The 23,652-nt window shown below is 46.9% G+C and overlaps 1 protein-coding gene across 2 annotated transcripts in view; it reads left to right on the top strand.

The window, feature by feature from the left end:
• The first annotated feature begins 12,291 nt into the window (after window positions 1–12,291).
• Window positions 12,292–23,652, top strand: part of PAQR5 (progestin and adipoQ receptor family member V) — a 41,800-nt gene continuing 30,439 nt past the window's right edge. For both annotated transcript variants that reach the window (XR_001512952.1, XM_006758383.2), the window contains exon 1: window positions 12,292–12,479. Coding sequence is in view for 1 of the 2 variants with exons in the window: in XM_006758383.2 (XP_006758446.1) it covers window positions 12,429–12,479 (51 nt within the window). In the remaining variant the exon portion in view is untranslated. The remainder of the gene's footprint in view (window positions 12,480–23,652) is intronic.

The following is a 23,652-nucleotide window of genomic DNA, read 5'->3' as shown; positions in this document are numbered from 1 at the left end:
AAGACAAGACATTAAAATCTGCATACTTCAGAAACACAAATTTAGTCATGAAAAATTGAAGATGAAATATTATTTGATCCTTTTTAAAGCAGAATCTTAAAGGACATTGGCAGTATCATATGTCACAAATATGTTTTCTCCTATAAGTTTCCTAGATATTTTCCTGACTCTACCTTAGCTGGGGAATGGCGAGAAGATATATTTGTCAGATATCTTTGAATATTTTCCGCTGACAAGGCCTTCCAGCTTCTTTTTTTTTCGGGTACTGCTGTCTTTTATCAGGAGCCATAGTTTTTGTTTCTAAAGCATTTCCCATTTGTCCTTAAGTTCCTTAGTCTTATCTTGTTCAGATGGTGGTTCTTATGTCAGTTTCAAAACTGTCGTGTTGATATTTCATATGTTAGGAAAGTGGGAATACAGTGATAATTATTCCCACAACATACTTTTACTTTATCTCCTGCCATGCAGAGTCTGAGAAGAAGGCAAGACATAGTTCATATTCCAGGGGTATTTTTTGACACTGTGGTTATCTCCTTTTAACAACATATAAAAAAAATTGAGAGATTGGTATAACGAACTTCCATGCCTGGCCTCCACAGTCATCAGCTCAGGGCCAGGCTCTCTCACATCCACCCTTACCCACCACGCCTGTTCCCAAGTAGATTCTGTGGAAGCAGGTGCAAGACCTCATATCATTCAACATACTTTTACTTTATCTCCTGCCATGCAGTGTCTGAGAAGAAGGCAAGACATAGTTCATTTGTAACTACTTCAGTACACATCTCTCAATGAAAGGGCCCTTTAAAAAACATAACCATAGTACTATTATTGCACTTTAAGAACTGATTATTTCTCATGATTATAAAATATCCAATGGTCAGGTTTCCCCAATTGTCTATTTCTTTCTTTCTTTCTTTCTTCCTTCCTTCCTTCCTTCCTTCCTTCCTTCCTTCCTTCCTTCCTTTCTTTCTTTCTTTTTTTCTTTCTTTCTTTCTTTCTTCCTTTCTTTCTCTCTTTCTCTCTCTCTCTCTCTCTCTCTCTCTCTCTCTCTTTCTTTTTCTTTCTATTGATTTCAGAAAGAGGGAGAGAGAGAGAAAAACATCAGTGTGAGAGAGAAACATCAATCGGTTGCCTCCCATATTCACCCCCACCAGGGATCAAACCCACAATCCAGGCATATGCCCTGATCAGGAATCGAACCAGCACTCTATTGGTGCACAGGACGACTCTCAACCAACTGAGCCACATACATTTTTTTATAGTTGGTTTGAGATTTCAGATCTTACAAATTCTGAAATAAAATTTTGAACCAAGCAAACTCCATTTGGGCACTGAAGTACAGGATTCATGAATAAAGCATGCCAACCACTGGGTAGAAGGTTCTAGAGAAATTGCCAGACCCTGCCACTAGGGTTCAGATTATGGTAGGCGGCAGAAGTGCTGCTTGTTCAGCAAACGTGCATTCGTTCAGCAGCAACACAGTGCCCCGTCCTGGGCTGAGCACCTTGCACACAGCAGGGAACCAGACAGACTCGGCCAGTCTTGACCTGCGGGAGCCAGGGCCCTGGTATGTCACCGTGAAGTTTGCAGATGGGATGACGTAGACCCTTCCAAGTGATATGGGAATTCAGACTTGAATGGGTAGAATTTTGTCAGGAAGAGAAAGTGGAGGAAGAGGGGTCTCACCTGGGTAAACAGCAAGTACAAAAAGCATGGAGGTGTGAAAGCCATCGTGTTAAAGGGCAGAGACCAGTGATGGTGTGTGCGGCACATGGCAAGGCTGGTGGGAGGCGGGGCTGGGCTGGGTGGGCTGTGGAAAGCTTGAGGATATGTAAGGAGCCGGGTCTTCAGGGGCCTTCTGGAGGGGACCCAACGATTTTGTTGTAGGAGCCTAAAGTGTGGGCCATGAGTCAGGAGAGCAGGGCCTTGCAGGAACTCAGAGGGGTTCCGATTTCCAAGCCCTTCCTGGAGCCCCATAGCTATGATGCCAGGAGTCCCGTGGGAGCAGGCCTCTATCGGCCCCCATTTCCCTGTATCTCAAGGCTGGCATGGTGCCTGGCATGCAGAAAGTGCTCAATGTGTGACTGCTGACTGCTAACCTAGTGCTCCCAGTGCAGGGCACTCCTGCCCACCTCTGCCTTCACCATGGTGATGACAGCGAGTCCCCTGAGGCCTTTGACTTGGGAAAGGTGGTTGTTTTTCCAAAATGCATGAGCTGTTGGCTTTCGGACCTCGGTCCCAGTCACCCTGATGGAGGACGGCCAGGCCGCTGTTGCCCCTGGCAGGGCCCAGGCAGACAGGCTTCTCAGGTAGGTGTGTGAAGGCATGCCATTGTTTGCAGTGGATTTGCAAATGTTTGCAGTACAAACTTGCCATGATTTGGCTCACATAGCTAATTTCCTTAAGACCGGCCAAGGGTTAGAGGACTCATTCATTTATTTCCTTTTAGTGGTATTGTTGCTTTGCTAGTCCTCCTATATAATAAAAGTGTAGTATGCAAATTGTTCCCTCAACCGGGCGTTGTCTGGGAGCTCGACCAGGGGGTGGGGCCGGCCCGAGAAGGGAGGGAGTACCCAGCTGGCAGCTGCTGGGGGACCCTACCAGTGCAAGAATGTCATGATCTGGGCCTCTCTCTATATAAAAGCCTAATATACAAAGTGTCCCATTGGGAGTTTGACTGACCAGGAGTTCGATCGCTCACTATGACGTGAGCTGACCACCAGGGGGTGGTGTGGAGCGAAGGAAGGCCCCGGCCGGCAGCCGGCAGCCAGCAGCTGCTAGGGAACCTACCTGTGCATGAATTTCGTGGTGTCTCTTTTTCCTTTCAGTAACCACAGATCTGTAACATTTTTAATAGCCGCACAGTACAATTTTGCATGGGTGTACCATAACTTACCCAGCCAGCTCTCTCTGGCCAGAAGTTTGGATTGTTTCCAATGTTTCTCTACAATGTGCTGAAGAATATCCTGCAGGCTTTTTCAAACGTGCACGAGTCGCCTAGTGGTAAATACCTTGAATAGCTGGGATGGCTGGAACAAAGAAAAGGTTCAGGTCACTCACGGAGTCCAAAAGCCAAGCTGGAAGGTCGCCATGGCAACCCCTTCTGGCAGCACATGGAGCGCCCATTAGTCACAGCTTCAGCCTGGGAGGTGGGTCAGAGCCAGAGGGAAGCAGTCTGTTTTCATGCAGAATTACAAACCAAGGGCAGAGGGAGCATGAGGGAGCATTAATGCAGAATTCAGATGGTTTGGGGTACAACGGTGATGATAGCCACCATTTATGGAGTGCTGGCTTTCTCATAGATCCCATGGTCTTTCATCCTCGCAGGAACCATTGATACTTTCATTATCCTCTTTTAACTGATAAGAATATTCAAGTTGAAGAGATTAGGTCATCTGCCGGAGGTGTGCAGTAAATGATTTCAAATCCCCAGGATTTGAAATGGATATTCCAAATAGTTTTCATGCAGAATTACAAACCAAGGGCAGAGGGAGCATGAGGGAGCATGAATGCAGAATTCAGATGGTTTGGGGTACAACGGCGATGATAGCCACCATTTATGGAGTGCTGGTTTTCTGATAGATTCCATGGTCTTTCATCCTCACAGGAGCCATTGATACTTTCATTATCCTCTTTTAACTGATAAGAATATTCAAGTTGAAGAGATTAGGTCATCTGCCGGAGGTGTGCAGTAAATGATTTCAAATCCCCAGGATTTGAAATGGATATTCCAAATATCCAAATATTTGAAATATCCACTCCTCAGAATTCTCCTTGTCTGACCTAGGGTCACCATCCTCTCTCCCATCACCATCCCTGAGACACCCCCCTCCCTGAATCCTAACTCACCAGCCCCCTAGGGCACTCATTCCCACCACATTCAGATGGGGTGCACTAGTCTTCATCTGGCTCTTCTCCAGGACCACCCTGGCGCCTGCGACTCCACGCCCTCCACCACCCTGGAGGAACTGCGGACAGCTCCCAGAATGTGCACTCTTCCGACCTCCTTCCCTTGGCTCCTAGTGCACCCTCAGCTTAGAACGCCCTCTCTCCTCTGTGGCTGCTGTGCTCCTGTTTATTTTCAAGACTCAGATCAAGTTCCATTTCTTCAAGGAGTCTCTCCTGACTCCCTAGTGTGATACCCTCCTCTTTGTTTCCCCAGAAGCATCTGGTTCTAACAGCTCATCAGACGTGCTCTGTGTCAATTATTAGTGTCAGTCTTCTACCCTGGCAGGTGAGCTCTTAAGGGATAGAACTGTCTTATCTGTTTCTCCATCCCCGTATCCTGCCATAGCCTTGGCGCATAGCAGATATGCAGGGTGTGTTCTGTGAATGAGTCAGTGTGTATTTGCATCCACTCTCCAGTTCTGCTCCCAGCCCCAGGGCCAGCAGAGAGCACAGGGACTGCTTTCTCCCAGGCAGATGGCAGGAGTGCCTGCCCCCAGCTGCCACTGCTGGCTGCCCTGCCTCTCACCCGGCTGGCTCCCCAACATTGCCCCACAACACGTGCCCCAACCTCATCCTCCTTAAGCCCGGCTCACCCCTTTCTCTCACAGTCCCTATTCTTTCCCTTCCAGGGAAACAGGTCCTGGTGAATCCTCTTTATCACCCCTCTGTCCTGCCCCACCTTTGTTAGTGTTGCCCCCAACCCCATGACCCTGACTTTTTCTTATCTCTTGGGTCCTCTGTGCTCCTTTCCCTTGGGGAACCTCAGTGCTTTGAAACTCATGTCTCTCTGCCTCCTAAATTGATCTGTAGCCTCCACTTCACCTCCAAGACGTGCTCACATATCTTCAATCTGCAAATTTGTGCCAATCAAATTCACCTTGTCTGAAAACTGCCTTCATCTTCCTCCCTTTCTTCATGGTGTCACCATTTCCCAGTCCCTGGGAGATGGTGCTCCAAGACCCCAGCTCTCCCCCTGTGATTGGACACCTGACCTTGTCCTCCAGGGCCGCACCTGCAGAGCTCCCAGCGGAGTCTGGCAGGAGTGTGGGGCTGAACCGAGAGCAAGCGCTTGGCCAGGGAAGGAGCAGCCACTTGTCATCATGTGTGAACTCGGCCCAGTGCTGTAGGTCTTCAGATTTGTTGGGCTTTTATGTGAGGGCCCTTGATTTTTTTAATGTTTACCTAGATTTTTTTTCTTAATAGACTTTGTTTTTTAGAGCAGTTTTCGGTTTAGAGAAAAATTGTGCAGAAGGTACAGAGAGCTCCCATATGCCCCTTCTTGCCCTCCCCCAAGTCTGTATTATTAAGATCTTGCATTAGTGAGATACATTTGTTACAACTGATGAACCAACCTATATATATAAAAACCTAAGCAACCGTTAGGACCATACGACCAGAAGACCGGATGACTGGCTGGTAGCTATGATGTGCACTGACCACCAGGAACAGATGCTCAACACAGGAGCTGCCCCCTGGTGGTCAGTGCACTCCCACAGCCAACCTCGCGTGGCCGGCTCAATCGGCCCCAATTGCCAGCCAGGCTGAGGGACCCCACTTGTGCATGAATTTGTGCACCAGGCCTCTAGTATTAACTCCATTGTTCACACCAGGGTTCACTCTCTATAGTACATTGAATGGGCTTTGACCAATGATAATGTCATGTATCCTCCATGACAGTGTAATCCTGCTATTTTATTTTAGTAACCCTGTTATTTTTAAAAGCACATCAGAAGCCCAAAGTCTGCTTTCTACACTTTCCTCCCACTCCATCCTCCTTTCCTTGTCTCTACCACACTCTGTGTTCAGCTCTTCTCATCTTTCTGTGCCCCTTAGAGTTTCCCATCCCTGCACCCGTCTCATCTCTCTGCCCGACGTGAGCTCCTGGCGGCGCTCAGAGAGACCTAAGAAGTCTGGAAGTCTGCGTGGCTCGGTGCCTGGGACAGGCTGGAGTGCTTTGGGGAGTCGCTGTGCGCGGAGTAAATGCCTGCACGGCTGCTGGGCACAGTCGACCGCAGGGAGAGAGTCTGTGGCAAGAGACGGAAACCTGGGACAGAGACCTGCCGGGAGGAGTGAGCGGGTGCCCCAGCAAGTACAGTTTAGGGAGCGGGGAGTGGAGGGCAAACACAGCTTTGGGCGGCAGGTGCTGGAATCCTCAGCAGGAGGCAGCAGGGGTCTCCAGGGCAGTGAGAAGGAGTCGCCCCAGGGAATGCCCCCCGTACCAGCTTTCCCTTCCTCCTGCCCACACATCAGCCTCCTGCCAGAACGTGGGTGAGCAGGCAAGCATGGGGAAACATTTGAGAACAAAAATGTTCCCCCCAAAAAAGATAAAAACCGTCTCCTTGGTGGGGCTGCCCCCGCCTCGTGGCAACCCTGGGCTCCCTCCTGCCACCTCCTACACACGCACACGCGCACACGCACACGCACACACTCACTCCCCAACTTTGCCCCCAATTAGCCAGAAGAAGACACATACCTCCCACTCCGCTAAAGCAGCTCAAAGGGTGACTGTCTGTCCTCTAACATAGCTGTGAGCCTTTGTGCACGCTGTTCCTTCTGCCAGCTGTGCCCTCTGCAAACCGACAGATTTTTCTGATCTCTGTGCTCACAACAAATGTCACCTTCTCTGTAAAGCTGTGGCCCTCCCTTGCTTCCCCCCAAACCTGACCCTGTCCCCGCCACATGCTTCCCTAGAATTTTGTTTTCATCGCCCGCTGGCATCTAACCTGCCCAGGCACCGGTCTGCGTGGCTCTCTTCTTCTGCAGGGACTCCCCGAGGCTCGGCTGCGGTCGCACCACTGCGTCCCCCGCTCTCGGGGCAGTGCCTGGCACATAGACTCACTGTGTGATGGATGGATGAAGGAATGGACAAATAAACCAATGGGCTGCCTTTGAGTAAAACAGTCAGTTAAGTTTTTATTGTCTCTCCTTTTATGTAAAAGCAGATCTTGCCCCATCTTTAAGAAATCTAAGTTGTAGGCACCGAAACAACCACACCTGAAAGAATCCGAGGCTGTGTAACGAAGGCCGTAACAACTGCCATTTGCGGCGGGGCTGCAGGCCGCGCACTGTGCCCAGAGCCTCCTGTGCATCAGTGCACTTGTGGGGAGCCGGCTCGGCCATGGCATACTCAGCCCCAGGGCGCCTGATGTGCCATGCCAGCTCAGCCTGGTTCAGTGACCCTGAGTGGGGGCGTGAAAGGATTGAGAAAAGACAGACAAGAGAATGAAAGCTGGGTCTCGGTGGGACGGAGACAACGACAGCGCCCACAAGCCGTGTCTTTATTTTATAGCAGATGCCACGAGGCAAAGTAGGGGCGTGATCACGTTGTTTACAGCATTCTCGTGAGTTTCAACCCTACTCAACTACATGCACCCGAACTCTATCACAAGGCACGTGGGGCTACGTGTTTGGACCATAGGTTCCAGCTTACAACCACAACCGTTGGCTATGATTGTGCTGGGAGGGCCCTGCCCTCCAGCTGGGACTTGCACGTGGCAATGAGAAGACCCTGTCCTTTCATTAGTCCAAGGCTTGAACCTGGTCAAAACACCGTAACCGCGCCCCACATTCACTCACTTCCGAGCTGACGCGTTAGGGAGACCCGGCTGAGGAGGCTCGCAGTGCGCTCCAGGGCTGTCCCTGTGCGTAGAGGAGCCTGGGCTGGAACCCCGATCCGCCTGACCAGCGTCTGATTGCCACCCTCTCATGTGTCGGGTCGCTCAGGGGAAGGAGAGAGCGGGGAAGGCTCCGGGAGGCCTGGGCCTGGAAGGCAGGCAGAGAGTGGACAGGGAGAAGGTGTGCACAGCTGAGGGTAGGCTGAAGCCTGGCGGGAGTGGGGAGATTCCCAGGAGTTTCAGGGAGGGGCTGGGAGGGTTCCCCGACCTGGCTCTCCCCGGGTGGCCCGCAGTGGTAATGGTGCCCGCAGTGGTAATGGTGCCCGCAGTGGTAATGGTGCCCGCAGTGCCCAGCTCAGTAGCGGGCAGGCAGTGTCAGTGCCTGACGGGTCCCCTTGGTCCGCTCTCCCAGCCCCACCTGCCCCGGGGAGAGCAGGGTCTGCAGTGAGAGCCACTCCCACGGCCCGTGGGCGGGGCCAGGCGGGTGGCCTGCATGTGGGCGTTCCTGTTTGAGGCGAGGCCAGTGCAGCCTGCAGATGAGACTCTGGGGCACACCTGCCGCGGGCATGCCTTCCAGACCGCGGGCCGGGGTCTGGGAGCAGGAGCAGGTTTCTGCAAAGGAACGCTCTTCTCCTTCACCGACGGCTGGACACAACTCAGAGAGTCTACCCATTTCCCACGGTCAGAGCCGGCCCGGTGACTCCTGGCCTGGAAAGGGGCTATGGGTCCTGAACCTTTCCAGCTCACCGCGACAACACTGAAAGCCATGGCCCTCTCCCCCGTGACACAAACATACATGTTTATGTACTCACACGTGCCTACACATGCACACACACGATTTACCTATAATTTTATTAACCTCGGGTTACAGTCCCCCACCCCAGGACTTGTTGCAGCGGATGGGCCCCTCTCCTGCGTGTGTGGCAATTCATAGCAATAGTAGCGGCATGACCGCTAGGAGGAGAGTAACACTACTGGTATTTACTTGGAATCTGTAGTAATAACTTTATATCCATTATTTCACTCTAACTGCCCACAGCTCTGACTGGGCAGATGTCAATATGCTTATTTCACTGATGACAACGATGAGTCGGGGAGAGTCCCTCAGCCCAGCCGAGGTCGAATCTAGGAGACGGCACAGGGGAGACCTGGCCTGGCCTCCCTGGTCCCCAGCCCCGTGCGCCTCCCTCCTGTCGCACCTCCTCAGAAGGCTTCTTGAACATTCTCCAAGCTCAGGAGGCCAGGGTGCTCCCTACAGCATTCCACGGACTGTCAGGAGGGGCTTCCTGCCCAGCCCTTTTGTCTAGATATCCGGAAGCATTGGTCCCCCAAACCCCACAGACACATCATGGGTGTGTGACTCTCGATGACATTTTTAAAAGCCGTGGCTCCTCGCAATCAGTACACGCGTCCGGTGGCATTCACACGTTTTCTCTAACTTTTTTTGCGTGTGACCTCCGTAAGAAATACCTTTTTTCCTAACCCAGCACAAATATTGGCCAAGAACAGCATAACAGACGTATATAGCTTAACATGCATAACCAACAGGAATATCACAGAGCAATACTTACCTTGACTCTAGGCAGCACACTGATACTGTGTTCTATTATTTTTCATACTCTTCTGTGTCTAAGTGCTAGTCATGACCCACTGAGTCGATTTTATGATCTACTGACAGGTTGTGACCTGCAGCGTGGAGAACACTGCGTTACCGGACGCGATGATCGCGGTTTTAATGAACAGTCAGCTGTTTGAAAGTTGTCTGTAATTTTGCCCAGGGGGGCATGTGACCCTGGCTGCAGCCAGGCTGGAGTTCAGATGCAAGTCATGTGTCATCTAGGGCAAGCCCCCTAGCTTTTTGATACCTCAGTTTTCCTGCCTGTAAAATACACAATTAATTTTGTCTGTGAAAATTAGTAATAGCAGCAAGTATTGGTTGGAATCTTACTTTATAGCAGGCCCTTTACATGGCTTCTCTCTCTTTGATCATAACAACAACCCTGTGAAGAAAGTACTACTGTTATGTCCATTTTACAGATGAGGACATTGAGGCATGTGGAGTTTAGGTCCCTTGCCCAGGATTGCAAAGGAAATGGCAAACCGGGCTTTGAACCCATGTGGCTTGAATCTAGTCCCGAGTCCTCGCCTGCTCTGCCAGCTTCCTGAGATGGCGTGGTGAGGGTGAACGAGATAAAACAGGCAGCTGGGTGACCTCACGGGCTGGGTGCAGAGTGGGTGAGGGTCTCCCCTATTCTCAGGGTGACTTGTGCTAGTTGGTTGGTGCATATCTGTCTCATCTCTTTCTTTATACATTTCTTGGGAACAGGGACAAGCCTTATCCATCTTTTTTCCTATGTAACAAAAAATAGAATGGTACGGAGGATACCCACTCCCCTGTATTCTGTGTGTCACAAACCTCTACCATGTTTATGTCCGTTAAATTCTCACCTTTTCCTTCAAGCTGGAGCAGCCCACCGAGAGTCATCAGCTGCACCTCAGCCCTCCCCCGTCCTCATCACATGATAAAAATGCAGTGAACAGTGGCTGGATGAAGCCGTGGGTGAATCATGTACCACCTGCCTTACCTCTCACTTTTTTATTACTTTATTTTTTCAATTACAGTTGACATTCAGCCCGTTAGTTACCGGAGCTCTGATTGGCTAGTCTTCAGATGGTCCTCCGGGGTGACCGTGCTATAATGTTGATGTGGTGACGGGAGGAGGCGAGCACAGCATGTGCCCGCTCTGCCATCTGTCCAGAGGCCCTGTTACCCCTCACTTTTGATGTTTCGTGTGGTCATCCTCCCTGGATAGTGTGTGCTGTGAGAGCAGGGACCATCTCTTTGCTTCTTCCTGCCCATGACACTGCGGGGACTCCGGGGAGAACCAGAGGACCACGGGGGCAGGTCTATGGAGACGCATCCGGGGGCTGGGTTTTGCTGGTGCCCCTGAGATGCCCCAGCACGGGGCCTCCACCTCGGGTCCTGCCACTGGTGGATCCGTGGCGCTGCCGGCTTGACGACTGAGACCTGGAAAGCCAAGCGCACCGAGGTGCGCGGAGCCCCACTCACATCAGCGCTGCTTGTTTGCAAAGCATTCACTTTCGTGTTTTAACCTGGGTGAAGTGTACATGTGCTTTAAAAAGTATTCTCTTAATTATTCTGTGATTTGGAAATATTACATAACTTTTTTAATGTGGTAAAATATGTGCAACATAAAGTTCACCATTTCAACCATTTTACGTGTACAATTCAGTGACTATTCACATGGTTGTTGTACAACCGTCACTACTACCCATTTCCAGAACTTTCCATCATCCCCAACAGAAACTCTGTGCCCATTAAAAAACTTCCCGGTCTTCCCTCCACCCAACCTCTATTCTACTTTTTGTCTCTGTGAGTTTGCCTGTTCTAGGTACCTCACTAAGTGGAACCATACACTTGTCCTTTGGTGACTAGCTTATCTGACTTAACATAATGTGTTCAAGCTCCACCCATGTTGTAGCATGCATCAGAACTTCTATTTTCTTGAAAAAGGAATAACGTTCCATTGTACGGGCACATTTTGTTTATTTGTTCTTTTGTTCATCCTTCTGCTGATGGGCCTGTGTGTTGTTCCCACCTTTTGACTATTGTGAGTAATACATCAGTGTTGTTAAGATGGCACATTTATGACAATGAAACAAATACAACCGATTTTGCTACATAATGCCAGATGACACATAGAGCATAAAGAACTATAAGAAGTAAAAGTGTAAACAAACCACACACACAAAACCCACACCTTACGTTCAGAGGAGGAACAGCATTGCTTAAATTAACAGAATTAAATACATGTTTCATGAAGGCCCAGGATGAGCCAGGCACACCCTGAGTTTCCAAGCATCCGGAGTGTCCGCTCCAACAGGAGGGAACCAGGCCCAGGCATGTGGCTTTTCCTGCAGGAGGATGTGGCTCAGGCCATGGCAGAGGCACAGGCAGGGCCTGAGGGCTTCAGCGACAGGGACCCAACCCTCGGGGGGGCTCTAAGAGGTGGCAGATTTGCGCCAATGCTAAAGGGGTAGAGGAAGCGTTGACTGTGGTACATTCCGAGCTCTGCTCTTCCTCTGCTAACCCAGCTTGTGTTTTCTGTTTCTTGGGCCTGCCCCGGGGACTTGAGTTTCTCTAGTTCACACTAGTCACAGCTGCTAAGCAGTCTTACTCCTACATGTAAGCAGCCTTGTTAGTCCGAGGCGCTCTGTCTCCATCAGTGCGATGGGTTTTCCTGGTCTGGTTCTTGTGTGTTGGGGCTGACACGCTCTGGTTTGCCTTCCGGGAGAGCTGCTTCTCCTTGGGTGATGGGAGCGTGGCTCTCAGTCCTCTTCTGCCCACTGGGTGGACGCAGATGTGGGGTCCCACCGTCTGTCCAGGGGCAGCATGCGGTGCAGCGGGAAGGGAGCAGTCCTGGCCCTCCCCTAGCTGTGCGACCTGGGGAAGTTACGCACCCCTCTGACCCGCGTGTGCAGTGTGAGGGGCTGGGGTGCCCTCTGCCGCCCGTTCCAGCTCTACAGTTTAGTGATCGTCCATGTTCCGATTTCATACCTTCCCTCCAGTGCCCTTGGAGTGCCTCCGCGGTCGGATAGTTCGCCTGTTGGTTTTAAGAAAGCCTGGTCATTTTGCCATCGTAAGCAAGGTCTGATCCATTCACACCTGACAGCCTTGATCCAGCTGGAGTTGGGCCGAAACCGACTGGGTTTCTTTACGCTCCTCTTTCAGGGAAGCAGCCGGGCACCCACTGGCCAGAGGCTCCCCAGGCCATGTGAGCCCTTCGAGTGAGGCCCGTGACGGAGAGTGGTGACCACCCACTGGCCTTCCCGCCCGGCCTCGAGATGCTGAGCCTGAAGCTGCCCAGGCTGCTCAGCATTGACCAGATGCCCCAGGTAGGTGCCCTCCCGCGCATGGCTGAGTTCCAGGTGGTGGCGAGGATGTGGCCTCCGCAACCGGGGGTGGCTCTGTCTTCAGGCAGCTCTGTGCTGCCCGCCCTCTTCAAAGCCTTCTTCCCAGACTCCTCGCGGGGGAGAGCTTCCTGCTCCTTCACTTACACCCAACCTGGAAATGGAAGTGCTCCCAAAACTGCTATGGCATAACCCAGTGGTTCTCAACCTCCCGGCCCTTTAAATACAGTTCCTCATGTTGTGACCCAACCATAAAATTATTTTCGTTGCTACTTCATAACTGTGATGTTGCTACTGTTATGAATCATCATGTAAATATCTGATATGCAGGATGGTCTTAGGCGACCCCTGTGAAAGGGTTGTTCGACCGCCAAAGGGGTCGCGACCCACAGGTTGAGAACCGCTGGCATAATCCTTCCCTGTGACTTCTGTATTTTATCCTGAAGTGACGTCGCTGAGACTACAGATTCGAGCGGAGGAGGTGAAGCCACCATCATCTTTCTGGGCAGAGGGTTTTTTTAGATCCTCCCTTGGGTGCTTGGACTCGGGCCCGAGGTGAAGACACCCCAGCACATGCTTTGCTGTGGACCCCATCACTTACGGGAGGCCCGGGCCGGGCAGGGGTCAAGGTGGTGAGAAGGGTGTTGGTGGGCCTTCGCCCTGCCCTGGTCTCCTGAGCCTGGGAACTCAGGGGCAGTCATCCCAGAACACCGGGGACTCCTGGCAGCCTGCACGGTAAGCACGCCTTCGGTGAGGCCGGCCTCCTGGTGAGCTGTGCTCTGGCCAGCTGGGGCCAGCCCTGCTTCCCTCACACAGAAAACACCGCTTCGTGATGCCCTCGTTCCGGTGTCCAATTTCCTTGCTCTTTGACTGGAGAAGTGTTAGCTCTGGGTGGGCCTTCTCACCTGGAGGGGGTCCCGAGGGAGGGGGCGCTCCTTGGCACGTGGTGGACCGCCAGGCGCGGACAGCGCTCCACAGCAGCGTGAATGGAAGGTTAGGAGGTGCTCTCCCTGACAGCGGGTGAAGCTGGGTGATGCCGGCGAGATGACACTGAGGGGAAACCGAAGACGACGCGGGGCTGTTGGGGAGACTGAGGGATGCAGCAGGTAACAGACACATCAGAATGAAGCGGGGTTGCCTGGCTGTTGAGCAGAGTGCCTGCCTCGGGTCCCACAGGGCCATCCACTTGCCTTCCTGGTGCGAGGGTTTAGGTGGCTGATCTCCCCACAGAGAGAGCACTGGTGGCTGTGATTGGTGGGATCGCAAGGTGACTCTTTGGCCCATTCACTCGTTAAGTTTTTCCTGACTGCCTGCTTTGTACAAGGCATGACTCTGTACAGGCATGACTCTGTGGAATAATCACACACAAATCCTGCCCTTGCAAGAGCACCTCTGTTGCAAAGTGGGTGAGGGTGTATCCCAAGAGAGGGACAGAGAGGGCGGGGGGGCCAGAGGAGGGATTGGGCACTGACGGCAGGTTAGGGGAAGCGGGGAGGGACGGCCCAGTGAAGGGCCGCCTTTCAGATCTGTTGTGCGGGTTGCGGGAAGAGCATTCCGGATGGGAGGAACAGTGTGAGCAAAGACCTGGAGATGGGAGACCTCAGGGCAGGGGTGGGACTCAGGATGGTGATCATCGGACATCTCCCTGGGTGTTCCGGTCAAGGTCGGATTCAGAGCATGTGCAGGAAAGAAGTGGAGGGTGGTCTCAATGGGAGCTTTGGGTCACCTGCTGGAACTCCAAAGACGAGGACCAGGAAACTTCAGGACGCTAAAAAGATGATCATGTCTTCTCTGTCCAGTTTCTGTAAATGAGGGAAATGGCAGTACCCTTTTTAGTAACATGGCACTAACCAGAGGTGGAGAACCAACACCAAAACCTTCCTTGGGCTCCCACACCCACTACTGGGCTCCCACACCCACTACTGGGCTTCCCAGCATCATGCCCACGGTTCCTGCCCCCGATGAGAAAACAGGGCGGCTCCACCCACCTGGAAGGCAGTGTTACAGGAGGATTTGGTGAGAGAAGGGAAAGGCAATTTTTGGTATTAAAACAGGTGCAAGTATATTAAGGAGAAAATGCATAATTTGCATAAAAAATAAAATAGGAGACTTCATGCAAATGCTAAGCTTACTTTTGGTGGATTCTGTGGGTCCCAAGACAGTCTGCAGAGTGACCTTGGGCAAGATACCTCATCTGCCTACCTCAGTTTCCCCATCTGTAAAATGGGGGGGGGGGGTACTAGTATCTGCTTCCTAGGAGTATGCTGAGGGTTAAGTGAGATAACTCGTGTGAAGTGCCTGGCATATGGTGAACTAATATTGGCTGTCATCATTATTGTTGACTTTCCTAAGTCCTCCAGCTGACTTGGATCAGTAGAGCATGTGGGCAGGAGACTTTGAACAGCCCCTCACACAGACTCGAACCCAGGCTTCCTAGCCTGGTATTAGGCAGGCCTAGCTCCTACCCACCTCCTGCTCAGTTTCCCATCCATGCACCCTCTTCTCCAGCCACACCAGTGGTCTCTTTAGTCTCCTCACCAGCTCGGACATTCTCTTGACCCCTGTTTGAAGAAGGCTTTCTTACCCCCTACACCAGTGATGGAACCTTTTGAGCTCGGCGTGTCAGCATTTTGTAAAAACCTAACTTAACTCTGGTGCCGTGCCACATATAGAAAGTTTTTGATATTTGCAACCATAGTAAAACAAAGACTTATATTTTTGATATTTATTTTATATATTTAAATGCCATTTAACAAAGGAAAATCAACCAAAAAAATGAGTTCGCGTGACACCTCTGACACGCGTGTCATAGGTTCGCCATCACTGCCCTACGCTCTGTTCCCCTTTCTGGCTTCCTCCTTCAACCAGCTTCAGATGTCCTCTCCCTTCCCCGAGGCCCTCCAGCTGTTGGTTAGGACCTCTGCCCGGTATATTAACCAGCTGTGTGGCCTGAGGCACTTCCCCACCCTCTCTGAGCCTCACCCATGGGGCCGGGGAGAGCAGGGCACCCACCACCTCTCGGCATTGTCAGAATTATAATTCTGGCACATTCCTGGCTGAGAGATTCCTCACAGGAAAGGGCAGTTTCTCCCTTTCCTTACAAGGTGGGACTTGGGTATATGCCTCCTAATTTCTAGTCTCCCTTGTAGCTAAAAACAGACCTGGGTATGTTCGCCAGTTATTAAAGATCTGAACAAATAGCTAAGGGATGGAAGAAATATCTAGGCGTTGATTCCTACACAGACCCAATTTAGAGAGAACAGTGATGTCCAGATAGCAGTTCACATGGATAGAGCATGACACGTTGACAAGAAACAAGGGCATTTTGTGTCAAATTGAGAATCATTTATTAACCACAGCCTTGGCCTGCAGGTTACAGGTAAGCACATGACCGTTGGTCCCAGATGCCTTAGTTCAGGGCACCAGGCAGGGGATTCCCTGAGGTGCTCAGCAAAGAGAATCTCCCAGCCTCGCACTGCAGCACTGCCACTTACTGTGGGAATTCCGACAAGACTGGAAATTCTCTAAGCCTGTTTCCTCATCTGTAAAAAGGAGGTAGTGTCTGGTAGGCCAGCCTCACAGGGCTATTGTGAAGATCCAAGAAAAATTAAACAGAACAGCCTGGCCGGTGTGGCTCACTGGTTTGGCTGAGCGTTGCAGCAGACACCAGGAGGTTGCTGGTTTGAGTCCCCTTAGGGCACATTCTCTCATCGATGTTTCTATGTCTCCCTCTCCCTTCCTCTCTCTCTAAAATTATACATATATTTAAATTAAATAAAACAGTGGGATTATTATGAAAGAAAGGAAGGATAGGCCAGCAAATAGCTGGGAGTGGTGTTGGGTAGGTGGGTGGACTTGGGCACCCAGGAGCAAGGAGCCATCTCAACAGGCAAATGGTTCCTCTAGCCCAGGCTTTCTCAGTGGGTGCCTGGATCACCAGCATCAGAATCACCCGGGAGCTTATGAAGATGCAATAGCAGTCTTGATTGCAGCCATCTTGGTGTCCTCTTTATTGTAATCAAAAGAAATGCCTTCAACATTTCATCATTTAATAGAATGTTAGGGTCTGTGTGTGTGTGTGTGTGTGTGTGTGTGTGTAAATAACCTTTATCAGGTTAAGGATAATCTTCTTTGTCCCTAGTTTCCTAGGAATTTTTTTTCAATAATTAGGAATGAATTTTACAGGACCTTTCCCCCCTCTGTATCTATATCTTTTGAGGTGGTCCTATAGGACTCATTTAAACTGTTAATGTGGTGAGTTACACTGATTGTTTACTAATGTTAAACTAACCTTGCATTTAAATACAACTTGGTCATGGTGTAATATTCTGTTAATCTATTGCTGGAATCCATAAACTAATATTTTGTTTAGGATCCTTAAATCTATTTAATGAGCTGGCCTATAATTTTTCCTTCTCCTACTACCCTTTGCCTGGATTTGGAATTAAGATTATGCCAGCCACAAACAAGTTGGAGAATGCTGCTTATTTATTGTATGGAAAAATGTATAATATTAGAATTACATGTTTCTGAGTGTTTGGTAGGATTTATCTGTAAAATGTCTGAGCAGGGCCACCATGTAGCCTACTCCAAGGGAGCACCATTCACCCTTTTGTCTACATTAATGGCAACCTGTAAAATTGTTCAGGGAACAACTTAATTCTATAGCTGAATTTTATTTGTGGAAAAGTTGTTTTATGTAACAGCTTTGGTGAAACATGTCACATACCCTAAAATTCACCCTTTAAAATTATACAGTTCAGTGGTATTTAGTATGTTTACATACACAAAGTATGTTGCAGAAAACCATCACCACAATCAATTTTAGACCATTTTCATCACATTAGAAAGAAACTACCAGTTAGCAGACATCTCCCCTCCACCCCTGCTCCCAGGCCTATGGCAACCATTAATTTACTTCCTCTCCCTATGGATTTGCCTATTTGGGATATTTCATATGAATGGGCTCACACCGTAGGTGGCCTTTGGCAAATGCCTTTTTGCACTTAGCAAAATGGTTTCAAGGTTCAGCTGTGCTCTAGCACGTGTTAATACTTCATTTATTTGTTGTAGCTGGATAATATTCCATTATGTAGATACATCATAGTTTTTTATTCATTCATCAGTTGATGGACACATGAGTTAATTCAATTTTTTGGCTATTGTGAGTAATGTTGCTGTGAACATTTGTGTACTAGTTTTTATGTGGACATATTTTCAGTTCTGTTAGGTACACACCTACAAGCGGAATTATTGGGTCATGTGGTAACTCTGTGCTGAAGTTTTTTATTGTAAAATATACTTAGCATAAAAGTTACCATCTTAACGTTTTTAAGTGCACAGTTCAGTGGTATTAAATATATTCACATGTTGTGCAACTGCCCCCACCATTCATCTCCATAATTCTTTTTATCTTATAAAACTGAAACTCGACATCCATTAAACAATAACTCCCCGTCCCCCCCGCCCCAGCCTCAGACAACTACCATTATACTTTCTGTCTTTATGAATTTGACTACTCTAGTTCTTCATATAAGTGAAATCAGACAATATTTGTCCTTTCATAACTGGCTTATTCATTTCACTTAACATAATGTCCTCAAGGTTCATTCATGTTGTAACATGTCAGAATTTACTTCCTTTTTAGGGCTGAATAATATTCCATTGTTCATATATACCACATTTTGTTTATCCCTTCCTCTCTCCATGAACACTGGCTTGCCTCTCTATGTTTTAGCTGTTGTGAATACTTTGACTCTCCTTTCAATTATTTTGGGTATATACCCAGAAGTGGAATTGCTGGGTCATTTGGTAATTGTTAAGTTTTTGAGGAACCACCATTCTGTTTTCCACAGTGGGCGTGCCATTTTACATTCCCATCGACAAGCACAAGGGCTCCAATTTGTCCACATCCTCACCAACACTGTTGTTTTCTGTTTTGTTTTGTTTTTAATACATAGTAGCCATCCTAAGGGGTATGAGGTGGTATCTCGTAGTTTTTAAAAATATATATATTTTTATTAATTTCAGAGAGGAAGGGAGAGGGAGAGATAGAAACATCCATGATGAGAGAGAATCATGATCGGCTGCCTCCTGCGTGCTCTACACTGGGATGGAGCCTGCAATCCAGGCATGTACACTGAGCAGGAATTGAACTGTGACCTCCTGGTTTATAGGTGGAAGCTCAACCACTGAGCCACATTGTCCAGGCTCTCATTGTAGTTTTGATTTGCTTTTCCCTAATGATTAGTGACGTTGAACATCTTTTCATGTGTTTATTGGCTAGTTGTATATCTTTGGAGAAATGTCTACTCAAGTCATTTGCCCATTTTTAAATTGGGCCAATTTGTGTTTTTACTGTTGAGTTGTAAAAGATATTTATATTTTCTGGATACAAGTCCTTTATCCACTTATGATTTGCAAGCATTTTATCCCATTCTATGTGTTAATTTTTTTCACTTTATTGATGGTATCCTTAGAAGCACAAAAGTTTTAAATTTTGATATTATCTATTTTATTGTTGTTCCTTGTGCTTTTGGTGTCATATCTAAGAAACCTTTGGCTGATCCAAGGTCATGAAGATTTTGTTTGTTTGTTTGTTTTTAATTGTTTGAAGTATTACATATGTTTCCTTTTTCCCTCATTGACCTCCCCCCAGCCATAACCCTCCTCCCACCTAGTGTCTGGGTCCATTTTTTAAATGCCATTTAACAAAGAAAAATCAACCAAAAAAAATGAGTTTGCATGTCACTGACACGCGTGTCACAGGCTCGCCATCAATGGCTTATACGCATGTATACAAGTTCTTTGATTGATCTCTAACCCCCCACCTTGCCTTCCCACTGAAGTTTGACAGTCTGTTCAATGCTTCTCTGTCTCTATTTTTGTTCATCAGTTTATGTTGTTCATTATATTCCACAAATGAGTGAGATCATGTGGAATCATATTTATCTTTCTCTGACTAGCTTATTTTGCTTTGCATAATGCTCTCCAGGTCCATCCATGCTGTTGCGAATGGTAAGAGTTCCTTCTTTTTTACAGCAACGTAGTATTTCATTGTGTAGATGTACCACAGCTTTTTAATTCACTCATCATCTGATGGGCACTTAGGTAGTTTCCAAATCTTAGCTATGGTAAATTGTGCTGCTATGAACATAGGGGTGCATATATCCTTTCTGATTGGTGTTTCTGGTTTCTTGGGATATATTCCTAGAAGTGGGATCACAGGGTCAAATGGGAGTTCCATTTGTAGCTTTTTGAGGAAACTCCATACTGTTCTCCACAGTAGCTGCACCAGTCTGCATTCCCACCAGCAGTGCACAAGGGTTCCTTTTTCTCCACATCTTCGCCAACACTTGTCGTTTGTTGATGATAGCAAGGTCATGAGGATTTACTCATATTTTCTTCTAAGAGTTTTATCTCTTTTGTGATCCATTTTTTAATTATTACATGTGGTGTGAGAAAAGATTCCAACTTCAGTCTTTTCTTTTATGAGTATCAAGTAGTTCCAGGACCATATGTTAGAAGGACTATTCTTCATTAAATTGCCTTGGCACCTTTATTAAAAATCAATTGACTGTAAATACAAGGGCTCTTTCTGTACTGTAAGTTCCATTCCATTGATCTATTTGTCTATTCTTATGCCAGTACCACATTGTCTTGATTATGTGGCTTTGTGACAAGTTTTGGGAAATGTGAGACTTTCAGCTTTGTTGTTCTTCTTCAAGATTGTTTTGGCTGTTCAGGATTCCTTGCATTTCCATATGATTTTAAGGATCAGCTTGTTAGTTTCTACACACACACACACACACACACACAAAGACAATTTTGATAGGGATTACATTGAATTTGTTGATCAATTTGTGGAGCATTATCATTCTAATAATATTAACTCTTTTAATCCATGAACATGGGGTGTCCTTGCATTTATTTAGGTCTTTAATTTCTTTCAGTGATGTTTTGTAGTTTTAAGTGTACAGGTCTTATACCATTAAAATTATCTGTTAAATTTATTTCTAAATATGTTATTGTTTTTGATGCTGTTATAAATGAAATGGTTCCCTTAAGTTGATTTTCAGATTGTTCACTGCTTATATATAGAAATAAAACTGAATTTTGTATATTGATCTGACATACTGCAACCTTGCTGAACTCATTTATTAGTTCCAGTCGTTTTTTAGTGAATCCTTGAAGATTTCCTATATGTAAGATCATGTCATCTACAAATACTTTTGCTTCTTCCTTCCCAGTTTAGATGCTTTTTATTTCTTTTTCTTGTCAAGTTGACCTAGCTAGACCCTCCTGTATGATATTGAATAGAAATAGTGAGAGCAGACATCCTTGTCTTGTTCCTAGTCCTAAGAAGAAAGCTTTCATTTTCTTTCAATAAGTGTGTATGTTAGTGGGTGGCTGGGGGGCTGGGTGAAAAAGGTGAAGGGGGTTAAGTGGAAAAAAACCCTTCAGAGACACACACACACAAAGAAGTACATTACCTGTGGGCTCTTCATAGATGGGCTTTATTGGGTTGAACAAGTTCTGTTTCTATTTTTTGAGTGCTTTCTTATTATGAAAGGGTATTGGATCTTATTAAATACTTTTTCTGCTTCTACTGGCATAATCATGTGATTTTTGTTTTTCTCTCTTCTGGATTAATCTTGCCAATTTGTATTTTTTAATATTTGAAAAGAGGCAAATTTGGACTCAGTGGAGCTTCTATTATGTATTTTATATCTCCAATTCCATTGTGTTTTGTTTTGTTTATTTTTGTTTTGTTTGGGTTAATCCTCACCCGAGGATATTTTTTCCATTGATTTTTAGAAAAAGTGGAAGGGAGGGTGAGAGACAGAGAGAGAGAGAGAGAAACATTGATGTGAGAGAAATTGATTGGTTGCCTCCCACATGCACCCTGACTAGGGCCTGGGATCAATCCTGCAACTGAAGTACATGCCCTTGACTGGAATCGAACTCGGGACCCTTCAGTCCATGGGCTGATGCTCCAACCACTGAGCCAAACTGGCTAGGGTTCCTTTATTAGGGTTAATTTTTTCTACTTTGGGTTTATTTTATTTTCTGTTCCTCCTCTGACTTCTTAAGTTAATCGCTGCCTTATATCTGTTTCCGTGTTGCTTTAACTTCAGCCTATATGTGCTATTCTAATTAATTTCTAATGTCCATTTTGATTTTTTATGTGACTTATGATTGCTTAGACATGTTTATTTTTTTAATTCCCAGGTGTAAAATGGAGTTTTAATGTTATCGATTTAACTTAATTGATTGTTGTCTGAGAATGCCCTCTGTATTATTCCAGGCCTTGAAATTTGTTCAGACTAGCTGTATGATCTAACACATGATCAATTTTCATAAGTCTCCTAAGTGTACCTGAAAATATTTATAGTCTCCAATAGTTGGGGGCAGCATTCCATGTATGTCCCACAAGGTCAAATAATTTTATATTATTACTAATTTTGTTCAGCTTCATATACCATAATTGAGATGTATTAAAATATTCCACTATGATAGCAGATTTGTGAATTATTCCTTGTAGATAAGTAAATTTTTACTTTGTATATTTTGAGCCTGTGTTTTTTAAGTATATCCAAGTTTGTAATTGTTATATCTTCCTGGGGAAGTAAATTTCTTATTATTTCGTAGGGATTCTCTTTGTGTCTAGTAATGCTTTTTGTCCTGAATCTGACAGTCGTGTGGACACTCCAGCTTTGTGGTTTTGTATTTGTCTGGTTTCTTTCTTTCTTTCCTTCGACTTTCAATCCCTCCCTGTCCTTATATTGTAACTGTGTCTCATGTAAATGACACATAGTTGGATTTTATCTAGTTTGACAGTATTTGTTGTTAACTGGACAGTTTAGTCTGATTATGTCTATAACGAGTATTGACATATTTGCATTTGTTTCGATCATCTTAAGTGCTTTCCGTTTGTCCTGTTTTCTGTTTAGTTATCCGTTGCTTTTTTGCTTTCTTTGGATTGAGTGTCATATTCTTGTTCTCTATTTTCCTTTTAACATTCTATTTTCCCCTCCACTTCTTTTATAACTCTATTTAGAAATATACTCTATATTTATTGTTCTTGTGGCTACTCCAGCTATTTTAATAGGAATAACTGTACTAGGCAGAAAGGGCTAAATAACCTATGCTGACTTTCAGAATTTCTCCCGATAAATTCATAAGTGGCCAATGGACAAATAGACACTTCTCCAAAGAGGAATACAGTTGACTAAGAGATATGTGGGGGGAAAAAACACCTCAATGTCACTAGTCATCAGAGAGATGTAAATTCAAACTACAGTGAGGTATCACCTCACACCTACCAGAACGGCTACGATTAACATACCAACAAACAACAGTTCTGGTAAGAATGTGGAGAAAAAGGAACCCTCGTGCACTGCTGGTGAGAACGCAGACTGGTGCAGCCACTGTGGAAGACAGTATGGAGTTTCCTCAAAAAATTAAAAATGGAACTTTCGTTTGACCCAGCGATTCCCCTTCTGGGAATATAGCCTAAGAATCCCAGACACCCATCAGAAATAATATATGTATCCCAATGTTCATAGCAGCACTATTTACAATCTGGAAACAGTCCAAGTGCCCACAGTAGATGAGTGGATAAAAAGCTGTGGTACATTTGCACAATGGAATACCATGCGGCTGTAAAAAAAGAAGGATCTCTTACATTTTGTGACAGCCTGGATGGGCCTGGAGAGTATTATACTAAGTGAAATAAGCCAGTCGGAGAAAGACAAGTATCAGATGACCACACTTACATGTGTTATCTAGTGAACAAAATAATCTGATGAACAAAATAGGTCCAGAGACAGGGATGCATGGAACAGACCGACAGATTTCAGTGTGGTGAAGACCTGGCGTGTAGTGGGGGCTGGATGGAGGGGGGGAAAGAGGAGAGGGTTGGGGGACTGTGAATAATAAAAAATAAATTTTAAAAATTCCTCCAGATAGCTCAATGACTTAACATGGCAAAGCTTTATCTCATATTCACTTCACATAACCAAGTGCTCAGTGGGGAAGTGGGAGATGGGAGATCTGCCGTCTTGCAGTTGCACAGTCTGGAGCATGTGGCCTCTGGTTTGCCGCAGAAGGGGAAGAAAGGGCGATGTTTAAGTTGGGCTCCCCAGAAACAAAGGTC

This window comes from Myotis davidii, unplaced genomic scaffold (genome assembly GCF_000327345.1).
Source record: "Myotis davidii unplaced genomic scaffold, ASM32734v1 scaffold673, whole genome shotgun sequence".
NCBI classification, from domain to species: Eukaryota; Metazoa; Chordata; class Mammalia; order Chiroptera; family Vespertilionidae; genus Myotis; species Myotis davidii.
The sequence above is the reverse complement of the archived record's forward strand: the minus strand, read 5'-3'. Positions and strand labels throughout refer to the sequence as shown.